Source organism: Puma concolor, chromosome D4 (assembly GCF_028749965.1).
Source record: "Puma concolor isolate L17-30 chromosome D4, mPumCon1.1.hap2, whole genome shotgun sequence".
Lineage (NCBI taxonomy): Eukaryota > Metazoa > Chordata > Mammalia > Carnivora > Felidae > Puma > Puma concolor.
The window spans coordinates 56630068-56650100 of NC_141679.1; the positions used below are offsets into that span (position 1 = coordinate 56630068).

The following is a 20033-nucleotide window of genomic DNA, read 5'->3' on the forward strand; positions in this document are numbered from 1 at the left end:
TTCTAGGTAAGATGACATAACATGTCAGATAAAGATATACTGAAATCTTAAAGGACAGCACAAACATAATCTTTTTATTCCTTGATAAAGAAAGAGTGCTCTCAGAGAAAATATGCTATAAAAGATGGGAGGCTGAAGCTACAACTCACCCAGTGATCAGAACTAAACTATTTTCTTCAGCTTTACTGAGGTATAACTGACAAACAATACACTGTACATATTTAAAATCACAATCTGAAGTTTTAACATATGTATATACCCATGACACTATCACCACAATCAAAATAACTAATATATACATCACCCTCAAATGTTTCCTCATGCCCTCTGTAAACTCCTCACTGTACATCATCCCTTGGCATAAAATGATTTTTACAGTTCAGATGGGGCACCAGCAAAAAACTACCACAAGGCAGAAAGTCAAGATCTATGAAGAAATAAGAAAACCACCAATATCCTGACTGTTGGTTTCCACTGAGGCTTCTGTGGCCACAAATTTGTCTGTGGTGTTTGAAGCTCTGTTGCCATCTGTGAGTATTTAAGCTCCCTCCATGTGTTACCAAACACCAGGTTCCATAAAGATCACGATTGTTGTTTGGAAATCAACACAGAAACTGAAAGTCAAAACTCATCTGCAATGCAGTTATAAGCCTCAGGGGCATACCAGGACTCTTACCACTGCCTCGCTCCCTGGAGCAAACAGACTTGACGTTGTATGATGGCTGCCGTGGATCCAAGAAGGAGACATGAGCTTGGGAGCCCACTGCATACACCGACCATTCACTACCATAGGCTAGGCACACATTCTCACGGCAATATGGCAGTTTGGTGGAGAGGAGCTGAAATAGAGAGAGGAAATGATGCACCCATGGCAATACCAGAGAGTGTACTATAGGGCACTGTTTTTAGATGCCCACCTGTGTGGGTTTCCTTCATACACAAGCCACACAAAGTCAGAGACAAAAGGACAAGCCCTGATTAAGGAAATAATGCCCTGTTCCACCCCTAAGTAAATAAGAGAAAGAGAGGGTGACTGTTAATAAGAAATAAGATCTAATACTGAAGAGGACTGATTAGGGGAAAAAAGGTTAAGCTGGAATTAAATAATCAGAAGCAGAAAAGCCTAGACCTACAGGTTATTTCCAGGGGTAACCCCAGGGCACTAAAGCCAAGGTCACATTGTGTTCTCTGCCAGCACCCTCTCTGCCACCACCCTCCTCACTACTCTTCAGATAAAGGGGCTAATTTCTGGCTATCCTCAGCCTAGGTTCCCAATTGTATGAGAGTTGTACACTACAGAAAGCACACTCATGGGCCTGGCTCAACCCTAGGGAACACCAGTCAGCCTTAACCCTTGAGTCAGTCCTCAGCAGGTGCCAACTGCATGTAAGGCACCAAGCAAGGTCAGCGGAGCTCAAAGGCTGCTTCAGATGAAGGAGTCAGTAATTCCTGAAGCTCTGCTTCTTCTTGAGGACGAGTCTATCACAGAAGTAATAGGCAGCAAAGGCCTCTGGGACAAGAAGAGGGCAAATAACCCACAGACAGATTTGACTTTATGCAAAAGTTGCTTGTAAAGATTGTAAATCTTCTCATTACCTATTATTTCAAAGATGGTTTATATTAGTTTAATTAATTTTCAGTTGCCAGTGATTCCTAACTTTTAGGTTCTCCTGCCCTTATGACATGCCAAATGGCCAATAATCCATAACCAAATACTTAAATGCCTTGTGGATTGGAGGACTGCTAGTTTAAGGAGTCTTTCAGTAAGTCCTTGCAATGTGAAAGAATCACCACCTCTGATCTCTTTAAAAGACTTAAAAGAGGCACATCAGACTCAGAATTCCATGCACTGTGCAATAACATGGCCAGACCCTTGGAAAACTGATGCTTTAGACAGAATGAAAAGGCTTAGGGAGAGTATTTTAACCAAAAGGTAAATTTTTAGGTAAAACCACTAAGTCATGTTCATCACACCTTAGACAGTGTATTTTCAGCCTTCCAGAGATGAAAGTAACCATCCAGAGACACTGCTCCCAATTCCTACAAGAGCAATGAAAAAAATAGGTTATATTTCAATCTGTAGCAACTAATATACAATAGTAAGCAGGGGAATACCCTGAAGGTTGGGGTCCTCCCATTGTTCATTCTTATCCCATGAGGATTCCAGCAGGGGGGGCCAGGGATTGTTAATTGTTAGTCCATCATCTCACTCTATGGCATGCAGCTGGATAGAATATTAAATCAAGGCTGCTTCTTGGGAGAACTCAAGAAGCCAGCCAGGTTCTAGCAGTAATATAAATACCTATGGTTCAGAAAGTTCCTACTATGTAATCATTCCCATGACATCTCGTTGGATAGTTATAGCAGAGCACACACATGAAGGACAGTTTCATAAATCTCAGTGTGAAAGCTTCTATGATTGGAGGATCTAAATCTACCTCTAAGCCATAACTATGGACAGGAGATAGGAGGCTAAGGGAACTATCTTTCAAATGTGGCCTGATTCAGATTTGGGGAGCTTTTCTCCTCTTCTGGCTCTGAGTCTCCACCCTAACATTCAATACCGCCAGTTTCAGATCTGACTCAATGATTAGGTAAGACCTGCTGGGAGTGTTGATAAGAGGCAGTGAAGAATGAAAAGAACCTGAATACCAAAGACAAAAAAGTTATCATTTTCAGAGGCACATATGAAAATCACACCCAAAATAGAGCACTTGCAAAGGCATGTGCAAATGAGAGACAGTCAAATCAGAGTGGCCCTGGGGAAACTCTGAGAGGCTGACCTACAAATATGGAACATCCAGAGAAATACTGCAGAGCTCAAGGCAAGGGATGGGTTTTATAATCTCAGAATTTCTCACCAGTGTCCCTCAGCCTTCAATTCTCCATAGGCTCAGAACTAAGCTATGTTACAAGGACTGACTTGGAAAGAGAAGGGAAGTGAATCTTACAAGATTTAAGCCAAGAAGCTGAAGCAAGAGGAATAGGCTTCCTCTTTGGCAAGGTCATACCTTATTCTTGTTGTTGAAGGCCAGAGCCCGGACCTTGCAGTTGTCAGGATTTGTGTCCTCCTTGGGAATGTCCTTTAAGGCCTTGTGAGTGATGTGAGCATACACAGGGACCCGTGACACATTGTGCCTTGCATCACTTTTGGTCAACACATCGTCTGTCACCTCCCAGAGTCCCATAGAGCCATCACGTGAGCCTACAGAGCAAGGAAACCACAGATGTCAGACATACTCAAATCTCTATGGAACAGTCCTACAGAAACCAAGATGGGTTTTCTTAGTCTAGCTCTCTGGGCATCATCCTCATATGTAGCTTGGTCAGGTGGCCCAGCACAAAACAGAACAGCATACATTTTAATAGTTACATCAAAAGGATGATTCAACTAAGGTATAGGAGTTATAATATAACCTTTAACCATTGGTGAGATTTTTCAAGAGAATTATAGTTTGAGAAAGCTCAGTAATTTTCCAAGCCAAATGCTTAGGTCACTTGGGCATGCACAGGTGATGTCTGCTGGGCAGTAGAGTTTGGGAACCTCCACCTTAGAGCAACAGTACTTAATGTCTTCTGAGTCTTGTATGCCTCTGAGAGACTTAGGAATGTTAAAAACCCCTTTCTCTAGAAAACTACACAAAATACCACATTGTACATTCAATTTTAGGGAGGTTCATGAACCTCTTGAAGGCTTTCCATGGACCTATAGGGACCATAATTCCCATATTAAGAATGTTTGGGGGCACCTGGGCAGCTCAATGGGTTAAGCATCCCACTTTGGCTCAGGTCATGATCTCAAAGTTTGTGGGCTTGAGCCCCACATTGAGCCCTGTGCTTGACAGCTCAGAACCTGGAACCTGCTTCAGATTCTGTGTCTCCCTCTCTCTCTGCCCCTCCCCACCCTCTCAAAAATAAACTTAAAAAAAAAACCAAAAAACAAAAACCTTTAAAAAAAGAATGCAAGTTCGAGGCACCTGGCTGTCTCAGTCAGTAGAGCATGCTACTAACTCTTGACTCATGTTGGGTGTGGAGATGACTTAAAAAAAAAAAAAAAAAGGATGAGCATTCTGCAGAAAATGAATACTTAAAAACATAGTTTTCCTTAGCAGACAATAATGAAGCACTTAAAAAACTAAAAACACTTTTCTTTGAACTGAGCCCTGAATACATTGCTGGTGGCAAGCTTAAATGGGACCATCTTTCTGGAGGACAACTGAGCATCTGCAGCAAAAACCAGAAAGTGTGTGTTCCCATCTAGGAATAATGCACTATCATAAGACACATACAAAAAGATGTTTATTCAGAACAATCTGTATGTCCTATAAGAATAAGGCTGTGTTATAGTCATAAAATAGAAAATCAAAAACCATTAAAAAAAATCCTGTTTTGGGGTGCCTGGGTGGCTCAGTCGGTTAAGCGTTCGACTTCGGCTCAGGTCATGTGATCTCGAGGTCTATGAGTTCGAGCCCTACGTCAGGCTCTGTGCTGACAGCTCAGAGCCTGGAGCCTGCTTCGGATTCTGTGTCTCCCTCTCTCTCTGCCCCTCCCCTGCTCTCTCTCTCTCTCTCTCTCTCAAAGAAATATTAAAAAAAAAAAATCCCGTCTTAGGGGTGCCTGGGTGGTTCAGTTGTTGAGCGTCCACTCTTGATTTTGGCTCAGTTCATGATTTACAGTTTATGAGCTCAAGCCCCAAACTGAGTTCTACACTGATAGTGCAGAGCCTGCTTGGGATTCTCTCTCTGCTTCTCTGCTGCCTGCATGCACACGAGCACATTCACTCTTTCTCAAAATAAATAAATTTCAAAAAAAAAAAATCATGTTTTAAAATTCCTTTCCAGTAAAGTTATTTGCCAACTCTCCTTTAGACTAGAAGATATCCTTCCCATATTGCAAATCTCACGAATGTTTCATAGTAAAAATTATCTAACATGAGAGAAATACCATCCAATTTGTGTGCATCTTTTCTTTTAAAGATTTTATTTTCAAGAAATCTCTACACCCAACACAGGGCTCAAACCTACAACCCCGACATCAAGAGTCACATGCTTTACAGACTGAGCCAGCCAGGTGCCACCAATTTGTTTGCATCATAACGCTTATGGACAGGGATTCAAAGCAGAGGTATTATTACATATGAAATCTAGAAAAGGCCAGAGAGAGAAGGACACATCCGAAGAACTATGCATGGTTTATAATGCAAATTAAAAAATAAATCTGTACAAGTTTTGGGGTGCCTGAGTGGCTCAGTCGGTTAAGTGTCTGACTTCAGCTCAGGTCATGATCTCGCAGTTTGTGAGTTCGAGCCCTGTGTCAGGCTCTGTGCTAACAGCTCAGAGCCTGGGGCCTGCTTCAGATTCTGTGTCTCCCTCTCTCTCTGCCCTTCCCATGCTCATGCTCTGTCTCTTAATAATAAATAAACATTAAAACAAAAAACTATACAAGTTTTATTATGAAACATTCAAGCATACTGAAATGTTGACAGAATTTTACAATGAACTGTATTCTATCAACATTTTATTATACTTGGTAGGTACATCTATCCATATATTCATCATTCATCCATTTTAACCAACTAAAAATATGTACTGAAAAATGACTATTATTTTAATATTATATTTCAAAATATTAATAGTAGTTATCTCTGGGTAGAGATATTGAGGGTAGTTCTTATTTCTTTTTGTTTATCTATATTTTAAAAATTTCTTATGATTAACACCTATTACTTTTAAAATAAAGAAAAATTATTTAAAGAACTAGTTGGGCAGCATCATGAAGACTGGATTAGAGAAGACAATTACAGAAGCAGAGAGAAAATATGGAAGGATATTAGGGGTAATTCAAGATATAGATGATGAGCACTCTAGCATAGAAAACAAATTGTAGGGGCGCCTGGGTGGCTCAGTCGGTTAAGCGGCCGACTTCGGCTCAGGTCATGATCTCACCGTCCGTGAGTTCAAGGCCCACGTCAGGCTCTGTGCTGACAGCTCAGAGCCTGGAGCCTATTTCAGATTCTGTGTCTCCCTCTCTCTGACCCTCCCCTGTTCATGCTCTGTCTCTCCCTGTCTCAAAAAGAAATAAAACGTTAAAAAAAAAAAAAAAAGAAATTGTATATAAGAGGGTTTTTTTTTTTTAATTATTTAAGTATAGGTGACATACAATGTTTATAAGACATGCTTTAAAAAGCAGTATAAACATGGCTTGGTAATCTAAGGAGACTGAAGACCCTAAGAGGAGTTTTAGTTTTCTGGCTGTGCACCTTTGTGTGGAAGGTGGGAGCATTCACAAATATATGTCCTTGGAGAGGAGGGGATCTTGGAAGATGATGAGTATGAATGTGCTGAGTCTGAGGTGGAATGTTCAGGGGTTGATATTCATCATCAAGCTGAACATTAACAATGGTTAACAAGTATTGGGCATTTTTAATACAGCAGCAACTATGTATTACTTCATTTAATCCTACCAATGACCTTTTTATAAAAACGTTTATTTTAGAGAGAGAGAGAGACAAAGAGAGTGTCAGTGGGGGAAGTGCAGAGAGAGACAGGGAGACAGAATCCCAAGCAGGGTTCAAGTTGCCCATGTAGAGCCTGACACAGGGCTTGAACCCACAAACCATGAGATCACGACCTGAGCCAAAATCAAGAGTCAGGTGCTTAACCAACTGAGCCACCGAGGTGCCCTCAGAGCCCATGTTCTTAAAACCTGCTATACTGTTCAGAAAATGTAGACTTGGGAGTTAGCAGCCTGAAAACATAGGATGTTGGCAGGGTATCTCAAGGAGAGATGAGAGGCTCCCAAAGCAAAGCCAAGTCCTGGCTCCCAACAACATTTAGTGCAGGTTACTGTCATACAGGCAATCCCTGTTATAAAGATGACAGGGCTCGGCCTCTGCCTTCAAACAGCTCTCATTCCCCAGGGAGGCAAATGACAGGGAATTCAAAAGCTTCTGAACCACTCCTGGGTAATTCTGACCTGTAACTATGTTTCTTCATTAGATTCATCTTCCTTCTTGGCTGCTTTCTATTGCCTTGTGAAGAATTGAAAGAGGAAATATTTATGTTCCCTGAGCTTTGTTAGTAGCAGTTCTAAGCATGGGCTTTGAAATCAGACCTGGATTCAGATCCTGAGTCCATCTGTCACTATTCATGTGGCCTTTGGCAAGTTATAATAAACTCTCAGAATATAAAGTTTCTCATTTGTGAAATGAGGCTAATAATGCAAACCTTTTAGTATTATTCTGAGAATTATAAGAAATAACAGATATGAGGTACTTAATTTAGCAACCATTATGATTATTTTTATTTGGGAATCTAGAACTGGGGATTGGATTTTTACATATGGGTACCCAGCAAAACTGTAGCACTCTCAGCCTACTTTGTAGGCTGCTGTGGGTATCCGGAAAGCATTTGTGTATCTCTTTATTATCTTCTCTACACTAATTTCCCTGTGTTTTTTTCTGACATCTACCCCTGGGAAAGAAATTCCCCCAATTCTTTTTTTTTTTTTTAATTTTTTTTTTAATGTTTATTTATTTTTGAGACAGAGAAAGACACAGCGTGAACGGGGGAGGGTCAGAGAGAGGTAGACATAGAATCTGAAGCAGGCTCCAGGCTCCGAGCTGTCAGCACAGAGCCCAAAGCGGGGCTCAAACTCACGGAGTGTGAGATCATGACCTGAGCCGAAGTCGGATGCCTAACTGACTGAGCCACCCAGGCGCCCCAAGAAATTCCCCCAATTCTATACAACTTTTATCAATAAGAAGCACTTTATATAATTGTACAGAAAATAACTGCTCCTAATACTTCACATCAACTTTTCCAAAAACTTTCACAACCATTGTCACAATGAAGTACCCCAGAAATGTTGAGGCTAACATGCCATCACACATACTTTTGGGGAACAAAGAGGAATATGAATAATAAATGAAGAATGCCAGCAAAACTCCACTTTCCAGATCAGGAATATACAGGGGAAATGACTTATTCAAGGACACATGATAAGTAAGAGAAAGAGCCAATATTGGAAATAAGATCTCCTGGCCCCTGGCTGATGGTCTGTTTACTGGGCTATTTCCAATCGCACTACTACCCCTTTTCAATTTCTAGCCTCCCTCCCTCCCTCCCTGCCACACAAAACTCCATACAAAAGGGTAATTTTACCAGATACCGCCATAGTATCACTGATCCATGCAATGGAAAAGATCCAATCCTTGTGTCCATCCTTGGAGAGGAAGAAGTGACAGACAGGTACAGAGAGAGAGGGGAAAAAAATAAATTAGTAAAATAAGGATTACAATGTATACTCTTGAAAAGCATACAGTCTGACTGAAAATATCTTTGTAAAACTGATAAAGTGATCTCTGATCATCTTAACCCATACGGCAGGATCCCACAATTTTTAACTTCTGTCTTGAGGAGCTCAAAGCTGGAATAAAACCGGCATTCCCATGGGCAATGAACATATCTGGTGGACACACCGCTCTGGCCTGCCACCTCTGGATGTCTTATTTGGGGCTCCTACACATAATCACCTACCTTTTCTCTCCCTAATTTCATCCTACCACTCTCCTCTTGTACCTTCCTGGTACAAGAGCTATAACTGACCTCTTTGCTGTTCCTTCTGTCTGGAACTCTCTTCCTCCAGACATCAACATGACTTGTACTCTCATTTCCTTTATGTCTCCCTGCTAAATGTCATTCTTATCAATGAGGACTTCTCTGACCATCCTCTGAAATAGCATTCTCCAACTCTCTCTATCCCCTTAATCTGCCTTTACACTTCTCCATGGCACTTATCACACTCCGACATACTGCTGGTAAATATTTATTGGTTTATATATTGGTTTATATGTCTCCCTCCACTAGAAGACAGGCTTCACGAGGTGTGGGGCTTTATCTGTTTTGTTCATTGCATGTCCCCAGTGTCCAAAACAATGATTGGACATAGAAAGCTCAATAAACAGTTGTTGCTGAATGAATGACTTAATAAACTTTGTTCTCTGACTATGGGCAGTGGGAGATATGTAGACATTGTGGATTCAGACACAAATCCACTGGTGCTGGACCCTGAGGTGTGTTGCTCACTGCTTTATTGAACAACACTCTCAATACCAGATACTCTCTATGGGGAATTCAGTCCCCATTCAGATATTTCTACCCTCTCACCCCACCCCCATGCCCCTGGAGTTAGCAGAAATCTAGGGGAAACTATTCCTTCCCAGGGGGCATGTGGGAGGAGGGTCCATGTTACCTAGCAGGCTCTGTTTAAAAACAGGCTACCTCTAACTACAATTACTGGGGAAACTTACATCACCCACACACACAGGATCTAGCGTAGGCAGCCGGTAAATGGCAAGACTGTTGGGGTTGTCTCCTCCAGTGGCTAACAGAGTTCTGGAGGGATTCAGCTCAATGGCATGGATACCACAGCCCTGCTGGGTCACACCTCCAGGGTCCCGGTCCTTCAGAATGGGAATCTTGGTGATCTGGCTTGTCTGCACATCCACTACAAATAGCTACAAGAAAAGGGATAAAGAAGGTGACACAGTTTCTCTTTAATATGGATAACCCTGGGTACAAACATCCATTCATTCAATTATCCATCAAACTTTAATTAATCTCTACTACATGTTAGACCCTAGAAATTGTTAAAGGCATAGTCAGGGTTATTAGTCAAATGAAATATGAAAATAAGGAAATATAACAGAGAAAGGTATAATATACTGCATGAACACAGATTAACAAGCAGTAAACTCTGTCTGGGATTCAAAGACAGCTTCAGGGGTGCCTGGACTGGCTCAGTCAGTTAAGCATCTGGCTCTTGATTTCACCGTTCCTGAGATCAAGCCCCAGTCCCAAGCTTGCGATTCTTTTCTCTTTTCCTCCTCTTTCCCTCTCTCTTTGCTCCGCTCCCGCTCCCCCACTCTCAAAATAAATAAATAAATAAACTTAAAAAAAAAAAAGGGCAGCTTCAAAGAGGACTTTCATTAGACTATGGACCTAAAGAACCCAACTAAAGGTTTTCTACCATTCTGGACTTATTTTATATATCTAATTCTTTTTTTTTTTTTTTTTAATTTTTTTTTTAACGTTTATTTATTTTTGAGACAGAGAGAGACAGAGCATGAACGGGGGAGGGTCAGAGAGAGGGAGACACAGAATCCGAAACAGGTTCCAGGCTCTGAGCTGTCAGCACAGAGCCCGACGTGGGGCTCGAACTCACGGACTGCGAGATCATGACCTGAGCCGAAGTCAGCCGCTCAACCGACTGAGCCACCCAGGCGCCCCTATATATCTAATTCTTATCTACTCATGCAGAGAAACTTGTAAACAATTCCCAGAACCCATCATCATAACCACTATTAACTGTGTTATAAATGTTAGGTTTGCTGGAGTGACCTGAGACATATGACAAGGTAAGAGTTATTAATTATCTCACTGCTTTTCTCTAAGCACATACACCATTCACATGCCCCATGCCTTTGTTCATGCTGCTGCTTCTGCCTGAAATGCTCTCCACCTCTTTTCCAAACTAACCTCTTGCCACTCTGCAAGATTTAACTCAGAGAAATGTTTTACAGAAAAGATCAGTCTCAGAGAAAGAACAATCCCAAGTCTTTTAATAAACTCTTTATAGAATTAAATGATTCACTCTTTCACTCAGTTGTTCAGGACCATCTAAAATACCAAGTACTGTTCTAGGAGCTAACAATGTGTCTATGCACGAGAGAGAAATAATCTCTAATGTCATACACCTTAGTGTAGGAAGTCAGCTTAAAATCCTCTTAGCAGGGGCGCCTGGGTGGCGCAGTCGGTTAAGCGTCCGACTTCAGCCAGGTCACGATCTCCCGGTCCGTGAGTTCGAGCCCCGCGTCGGGCTCTGGGCTGACAGCTCAGAGCCTGGAGCCTGTTTCGGATTCTGTGTCTCCCTCTGTCTCTGCCCCTCCCCCGTTCATGCTCTGTCTCTCTCAGTCCCAAAAATAAATAAATGTTGAAAAAAAAAAAATTAAAAAAAAAAAAATCCTCTCAGCAGCTCTTGTGATGAAGCCAAATCACGTCAAATCTTTGTATAAAGTAACCTACTGCTTGTGCCAGAAGAAGGTCTAGGAAAGGAGAAACTAGATAGGCCTTAAATTTAAATATAAGGGAAGGAGTACCTGGAATAAGAATGCCAGGGAGAGAGGTGCCTGGATGGCTTGGTACTTAAGCGTCCAACTTTTTTTTTTTTTTTTTAATTTAAAACCCAGGTGAGCAAACACCACGATAATGCCCTCAGCAGTAGAGAAGAAGGAAAATCCTGGCTGGTGAGTATGCCAGACTCTGTGCTGGGGGCTTCCAGTTACTTAAAAGTCCCCCTGGGGGACATCTGGCCATGTCCAGGGACATCTGTGGTTGCCACACCTGGGGTCGGTGGGGCTGGGGAGGCTGCTGAGGCCCCACAGTGCTCGGGACACACCGATGTGGGCAGTGCTGAGGGGCAGAGACTGCGGTAAAGATGAGCAGACCAGAACTCTCTGATGGTCCCATTTTACAGATGAGGAATCTGAGTGTTAGCTCCCAGCTACTGAGAGGCAGGTGGCGCCTCTTTGCAAGAATCAACAGTAGCAGAGCAAATAAGGCAGCCTTTAACCTTCTGGTACACTCAACCTTCTGACCTCACCTCACAAATAAGAGGTGAATGTGAAATCTGACAGAATCAGGACTGCATGTACTACACGATGTCCCCACTTGCTTCCTTCCAACAATTCATAGGGATGTCTTTCCAAGTCAGTGAAGGGGAATGCAGTCAGGTGAGGTCATGTTCTAATCAACACCCATATCTAAGGGACCTGGACCTACTGCCCACGTCACTCTTCGCTTGCTCACTCAAGTGTTTACTAACCACTACTGCCCACTGCATGGACAGCACTGTGAGGCACACACATGTGCTAACATCTTTCATGTCTGCTCTTGGTCCAGGACGCATTTATGCTGGTGTAAGGCAGGGATGCAGGAAGTCTGATTAAGAGCTCTCTCCACTGGAGTGCCTGGGTGGCTCAGTCAGTTAAGCTAAGCGTCCAACTCTTGATTTTGACTAAGGTCATGATCTCACAGTTCGTGGGATCAAGCCCGGGGTCAGGCTTTGTGCTGACAGTGCAGAGCCTGCTTGGGATTTTCTCTCTCTCTCCCTCTGCCCCCTCCCATGCACATGCTCTGTCTCTTTCTCAAAATAAACAAACATTAAAAAAAAAAAAAAAAAAGAGTGCCAGAGACTGAGGAAAAATTTTAAAAAGAAAGTGGGGTGGGGAGGCACAACCTCCCCTGAATCTGTAATATAAGCCTTGAGAACTACTTAAGGCAGATTCCCGGCCTAACAGGCACCATTGTTGATGTACTCCATAGGCATTTTAAACTCAATAATGTCCAGGGGTGCCTGGGTGGTTCAGTTTCTTAAGTGCTGGATATGGAGCCTGCTTAAGATTCTCTCTCTTCCTCTCCCTCTGCCAGTCCCCTGCCTGCCTGTGCATGCTCGCTCTCTCTCGCTCTCTCTCTCTCAAAATAAATAAATAAATAAATAAATAAATAAATAAATAAATAAATAAATAAAAAAAAATATGTGCAAAACAAATTACCTTCCTTCTCGACTCCTCCCACATTCCCATCATCCAATCTAGACCTGCCAAATCTACATCTTAAATATTCTCACAGTTGGCTCCTACCTTTCCATCCTTTTTCTCATCACCTGTCTGGACAATGGCAACTGGTCTTTGTACCTTCAGGCAAGGCCAAAATCAAAACTATTCTCCACACTTAAAAATTTTTTTTTTTAATATTTATTCATTTATGAAAGACAGAAAGCACAAGCAGGGTGGGGGCAGAGAGAGAGGGAGACACAGAACCTGAAGCAGGCTCCAGGCTCTGATCTGTCAGCACAGAGCCCGACACAGGGCTCAAACTCATAAGCTGTGAGATCATAACCTGAGCCGAAGTCAGACGCTCTACTGACTGAGCCACCCAGGCGCCCCTATTCTCCACACTTTAATACGTCATCTTGACAAAAATGGCAATCCTCCCATATCAGTTAAAAATTTCCATTGGTGGGCACCTGGGTGGCTCAGTCAGTTAAGCGTCCGACTTCGGTTCAGGTCATGATCTCAAAGTTCGTGAGTTCGAGACCCACATCAGGCTCTATGCTGACAGCTTAGAGCCTGGAGCCTGCTTTGAATTCTGCGTTTCCCTCTCTCTCTGTCTGTCCTCCACTCACGCTCTGTCTCTCTCTCAAAAATAAACAAACATTAAAAAAAAAAGAAAAGAAAAAAATACTATTCATTCCTCTTTATCTAAATCTAAACTCCTTATCACAGCATCAAGACTCCTCAATCTGGCCCCAACCTCTCTCTCTAGCTTTACAACCTGCCATGGACCTCATGCTCTAGAAATAATGGCTTATTACTTATTATTCACCCAAAGTCTTCAATGAAATATAATTATTTTGTTTCATGCTCGTGCTGTTCACAAAGCCACAACTACTTCCCCCTCTTTTCTATATGTGGCCAGCACGTACTTATCTTTCATGATTCAGTTCAGTATGTCCTCTCTGAATATTCCCTAAATATCCAGGCTGGATAAGTTTTTCTCTTGCAGGTTTCCCAGATACCCCTCTACCCACAACACTAATTTAAAATCTTTGTCTCTCTCCCCCAATTACAACACCCTCCCAATTCAAAGAGTAGGAGATTTATCTTATTTAGTTCTGTAATCCTACCCCAACAGTGCAAAGCTATATAGTAAGCACTTGTAGAAGACACCTTTCAGGAAGTGTGACCAACAATGTTAAGGGGACCACATATCCCTGCATTCAGAGTGGGGCCCTATTAAGGTGCGTCTGATGTAAGTCCAGATCTCCAGATCAGAGAATTGTCCAGAGGTGGCCTCCTGGCTCAGGGAGAACCAATCCAGAGGCTAGATTGGACTGATCAGATTCTCTCAGGAATGTGAAACTGGTTTGGAGGCATTAGACCAGACTGTCTGGGTGACCAATTTCTACCAAAGCCAGTCCCAGAGAGAAAGGAACAGAAGAGAGACAGCACGGACATCCTTAATTCCTAACAGCTTTCCAATTCTTAGTTCTGTTTCCTTCTGAGATCTAGAGATACTTCCTACTCTTGGGGTTTGCATATTAGCCCTTCCAATAAACATCAGCGGGGGGAGTGCCTGGGTGGCTCAGTTGGCTAAGTGTCTGACTTCGACTCAGGTTATGATTTCACAGTTTGTGAGTTCGAGCCCGACGTTGGGCTCTCTGCTGTCAGTGTGCAGAGCCAGAGAGCCTGCTTCGGATCTTCTGTCCCCGTCTCTCTGCCCTTCCCCTGTTCTCTCTCTCTCAAAAATAAATAAAACATTTAAGAAAAATTAAAAACAACAACAACAACAACAACAACAACAACAACCATGAGTGGGTTTCTTACTCTTTTAGAGCAAATAATCTCTAACCAACACAGTCCCTCTCAAATGTTTAATGAAGCAAAATTAACTGCCCACTTATACCTCTGTGTTTTTGTTTTGTGGGACAATGCATCCATAACATGCTACCTTTGAGACCAATGATTCCCTAATTGATTATCACAATAACCTGGGGAGTTTTCTTTTTTAGAAACACTATAAAAGAAAAACAATTCCCAGGCCCTACCCTAAAATGCCTCCAATTTCCAACTCTGGGGCCTGTAAACCTGACTTCTTTTCAAGGATCTCCAGGTGAATCTAATGATTGCCCAGGTTTAATAATCACTGATCTAGATGCTTGCTATTCAAAGGAGCTTGTTGGAATCCAAGAATCTCAAGCCCTGCCCTAGACATATTTAATAAGAATCTGGAGTTTCCCAAGATCTCTAGGTATACTGATGCTTGAGAAGCACTGATGTAGAGAATCTGTTCTGTATACTAAGAGTAATGAATTTGATAAGATACAAGAGTAAACTGACCTGCAATCTGGAAAGATCCAAGTTTCTCTTATGGAATCTGAGGGCAGGCTAAAGATTATTTTAGCCACTGTGTCAGCCCATTCTTTTATCCGTGTGTGTGTGTGGCCATTCCTGTCTTAATACAGAGGTCCATTTCTGCCATCCAGAAAAGATGTGGAGAAAAGGTTTCAACTATTCATGTCCAAGAAAGTCTTAAGTCCAATGACTCCAGTTTTGAGAAATCTAGATTTGAATTTCAAATTTGTTACCTATTAGCTGTGTGATCTTAGGCAAGTCACTTAACCTTTCTATATTTTGTTTCTCATCTATAAAAATAGAATAAGATCTACCTCTAGGGTTGCTAAAAGATCTAATAAAACATAAAGCATCCAGCACAGGGCTTGGCACATAATTGGTGCTTAACAAGTAACAATTAATAGTGATATACTATTCTAAAACATATACACTATTTTTTTTAATGTTTATTTATTTTTGAGAGAGAGAATATGAGCCGGGGAGGAGCAGAGAAGATCTGAAACAGGCTCCGTGCTGACAGCAGAGAGCCCAATGTGGGGCTTGAACTCGTGAACTGTGAGATCACGGCCTGAGCTGAAGTCAGACACTTAAACAATGGAGTCACCCAGGTGCCCCAGCAATACACTATTCTAATGTTTGTTTAGTTCTGTATGGTGTAGTTTCATCTACACTTGATGAAAAACATCTGATACAGGGGAAATGAAAAAGTTAATAGCTAAGTCTCTACAGGACCCAGGAAACCAGGAGTTTACCCCCAACCTCACTCTTGCAGAGGAATGACAAAGCACCATGTGAAGGACAGAAACTTTTTGCTTTTTCAAAGGAAGGGAAAGGGATGTGAGTGAGCTGCCACAGAGTATTTCCCCAAGCTCTCTGACAAGGGGCCAAGGCTTCATGCAGTTCCTGTAACAAACCCCAGAATGGGGCTGCTCCACATTAACCTACTGGGATCCCTGCCAGGAACTAGCAGCATGGCAAGGTAAGTTTGAATCTAAATGGCTCCCTGCAGCTTACATTCTAGAACAGAGGGGAAAAAAATGAAAGCAAAGGACTTACAATCAGGAAGCTTATAAAATTAGAGAGTATATCTCTGAATGCATGTATAATACACGTAGATACACACAAATGTGCATACATAGAAAGATGAAGGTAGCTTAATAAAATGAAGGGGCTCACAAAATTTCTAAAATTCCGAAGTGTTTTACCTGGAGCCTAATGGATAAAGGAAAACAAATCCACATAGATTACACAGATATCAAGATAAATTATACTCAGTCAGACAGAAAAAGCCAACTGGGCAGCCTAAGTCTGCTGAAAGTTGGGTAAATGGAAGACAACCAAAATCAAAGAATCCATTCCTATTCCAAACCAAGAAAATGAGTAGGAGCAAAGGAGAGAGCCAAGACCAAGAAGATCAACAGAAAATGGTCAGACAATATGTATCAAAAATTTCAACACACGTAAAGCCTATAATTTCAATTTTAAGAACTTATGCTAAGGAAATAATGATTGGTGAATAGTTTTAACTAAAATGTATTAATTTTGGGACACCGGGCTGGCTCAGTTGGTGGAACATATAACTCTTGATCTTGGGGTTGAGAGTTCAAGCCCTATACGGGGTATAGAAATTACTTAAAAAATAAAATCTTTTTTTTTTTTTTAAGTATTTTTTTTTAAATTCATTTATTTTGAGAGAGAGAGAAAGAGCATGTGTGCAAATGCAAGCAGGGGCGGGGCAGAAAGAGGAGAGAGAGGGGCGCCTGGGTGGTGCAGTCGGTTAAGCGTCCGACTTCAGCCAGGTCACGATCTCGCGGTCGGGGAGTTCGAGCCCCGCGTCGGGCTCTGGGCTGATGGCTCAGAGCCTGGAGCCTGTTTCCGATTCTGTGTCTCCCTCTCTCTCTGCCCCTCCCCCGTTCATGCTCTGTCTCTCTCTGTCCCAAAAATAAATAAACGTTGAAAAAAAAAAATTAAAAAAGAAAGAGGAGAGAGAGAGAGAGAGAGAGAGAGAGAGAGAGAGAGAGAGAATCCCAGTCAGGCTCTGCACTGTCAGTGCGGAGTCCAACACAGCGCTCAAACCCACAAACCACAAGATCGTGACCTGAACCGAAACTAAGAGTCGGACGATCAACAGAGCCACCCAGGTGCTCCTAAAATAAAATCTTTTAAAAATAAATAAATAAAATAAATTTTTTAAAAAAAAAAATTTTTTTTTTTTCAGCATTTATTTATTTTTGGGACAGAGAGAGACAGAGCATGAACGGGGGAGGGGCAGAGAGAGAGGGAGACACAGAATCGGAAACAGGCTCCAGGCTCTGAGCCATCAGCCCAGAGCCTGACGCGGGGCTCGAACTCACTGACCGCGAGATCGTGACCTGGCTGAAGTCGGACGCTTAACCGACTGCGCCACCCAGGCGCCCCAATAAAATAAATTTTTAAATAGTGAGACACCACAGGGGATTGGGTATAGCCACACAGTGGACTATTATACAGCTTTTAAGAATGGGCCTGGCTCAGTCAGTAGAGTATGTGATTACTGACCTTGGGTTCATGAGTTCAAGCCCCTTGCTGGGGGTAGAGTTTACTTAGAAAAAAAAAAGACAGAGTAGAGAATATTTATTAACATGGAAAGCTGTTCATGCTATGGTATAAAATAAATAAGCTTAAAAAAAAAAATCTTATTTTTAAGTAATCTCTATACCCAACGTGGGGCTCAAACTTACAACCCTGAGATGAAGGTGCATGCTCTACTGAGTGGCCCAGCCAGGCACCTAAATGAATAAGCTTTTAAAAACATAATTCCTGGGGCACCTGAGTGGCTCAGTTGGCTCAGATTCTTTTTTTTTTTTTTTAATTTTTTTTTTTTAACCTTTATTGATTTTTGAGACAGAGAGAGAGAGAGAGAGAGCATGAATGGGGGAGGTTCAGAGAGAGATGGAGACACAGAATCTGAAACAGGCTCCAGGCTCTGAGCTGTCAGCACAGAGCTCAACGTGGGGCTCGAATTCACGGACTGTGAGATCATGACCTGAGCCTAAGTCAGACGCTCAACCGACTGAGCCACCCAGGCGCCCCTAAGCTCAGACTCTTGATATCGGCTCAGATGATGATCCTGGGATTGAGCCCCATGATCCTTGGGATTTGTTCTCTTCTTTTCTCTCAAAATAAATAAAAACATGGGGCACCTGGGTGGCTCGTTGATTAAACGTCAGAATTCGGCTCAGGTCATGATCTCACAGTTTGTGGGTTTGAGCCCCATGTCGGGCTCTGTGCTGACAGCTCAGAGCCTGGAGCCTGCTTTAGATTCTGGGTCTCCCTCTCTCTGCCCCTTCCCACTCACACTCTGTCTCTGGCTCTCAAAAATAAATAAAACATTAACATAAACAAACAAATAAATAAAAACATAGTCCCAGTTACCTTAATTTTTTTCTCAACGAACACATATGACTTGCACAATATAAGAAAAGCATCAAGATAATGAGTTGTATTTAAGACTTCAACGATGACCAGGAAAATCAGGCATTCTGTCTAGCCCACCTGTAAAAGCCAGTTCCCTGCCCACCTGCATCCTGCTGCACAGGAGGTTGGGGATACAGCTGAGCTCAATATGCTGCTTGAACAATATCAAGACTCCATAGCTACAAATATTTCAGACTGTTCAGGACCTAGAAGAGTTGTGACACCAGAAAGCCCAGGTCATTGTTTTAATTCCAAGTATATTAAAGGAGAGATCGTGTGGTTATTTAAAGTAAAAGGACTGGGGAGGCTGGGTGGCTCAGTCGGTTAAGCTTTTGATCCTTGGTTTCAGCTCAGGTCATGATCTCATGGTATGTGAGTACGAGCCCCACACTGGGCTTGACACTAACAGTGTGGGCCTGCTTGGAATTCTCTCTCTCTGCTCTTCTCCTACTCGTGCTCTCTCCCAAAATAAGTAAAAGTTATAAATAAATAAATAAATAAATAAATACAAAAATAATGCATCCTAAATTTATAAAACATAGAAAAGCAGGTATTAGGAAATAAAAACCACCACAATCCTATCACTCACTCTCTGTATCTTCTTTCAGGCCCTTTACTACACACTCAGTCACATGCCTACGTATATTTCTTCATTTTTAAAATGTGATGTCACATATTATTTTATATAGTTTTATTTAATACAGCAGTAACAGCTTTCCAAATTAGTTGATATAGTTCTACATATTTCTTAATGCCTATAAGGTAGTTCACTGTATGTGTATACTAGCACATTATTATTTCCTATTATTATTTTTTATTTATTTATTTTTTTTCAACGTTTATTTATTTTTGGGACAGAGAGAGACAGAGCATGAACGGGGGAGGGGCAGAGAGAGGGAGACACAGAATCGGAAACAGGCTCCAGGCTCTGAGCCATCCGCCCAGAGCCTGACGTGGGGCTCGAACTCACGGACCGCGAGATCGTGACCTGGCTGAAGTCGGACGCTTAACCGACTGCGCCACCCAGGCGCCCTATTATTATTTTTTAAAGATTTAAGTAATCATGCTCTTCCAACTGAGCTAGCAGGCACCCTGCATCTCCTATTATTAAACATTTATGCTGTGTTCAAATTTTCAGTAGTATAAAACACTGCAATGAACATCCTTGTATCTAAATCCAGGCTCCTATGCTATGCCAAGACCTCTTACTCTCTGAATTGTGACTATAAACTGTTCCTTCAAAAGGTGGCTATGGGCTGACTTGCTAAAATTAGCAATGATACTTCCTATGGGATCCTGAATTCTGGTATTTTCCCACTAGAATCATGATTTTTGTGGAAGGAGGACATACTAGGATTTATAATTATCCTAGAATTAAGTGACATAATTCTTTGCAAATTTTATATCTAACAAGTTCAATAAACTGATTTTTTTAAAGAGTCATTTATTGGAAGTGTATTCTTTTTAAATTTTTTTTATGGATTTATTTTTAAGTAATCTCTACACCTAATGCGGGGCTCAAACTCACAACCCTGAAATCAACTCTATTCTCAGCTTTTTCTTCCCCTACAGCATTTCTAATTAGTTATAAAGCCATCTATTC

The 20033-nt window shown here is 41.9% G+C and overlaps 1 protein-coding gene across 2 annotated transcripts in view; it reads right to left on the reverse strand.

Moving 5' to 3' along the window:
* DCAF12 (DDB1 and CUL4 associated factor 12) overlaps positions 1 to 20033 on the reverse strand; it is a 39666-nt gene that overhangs the window by 4558 nt on the left and 15075 nt on the right. For both annotated transcript variants that reach the window (XM_025914325.2, XM_086683373.1), the window contains exons 3-7: positions 9311 to 9517; positions 8163 to 8223; positions 3012 to 3205; positions 1975 to 2040; positions 677 to 839 (exon numbers count right to left, since the gene is read on the reverse strand). In XM_025914325.2, coding sequence (XP_025770110.1) covers positions 677 to 839; positions 1975 to 2040; positions 3012 to 3205; positions 8163 to 8223; positions 9311 to 9517 — 691 coding nt within the window. The remainder of the gene's footprint in view (positions 1 to 676; positions 840 to 1974; positions 2041 to 3011; positions 3206 to 8162; positions 8224 to 9310; positions 9518 to 20033) is intronic.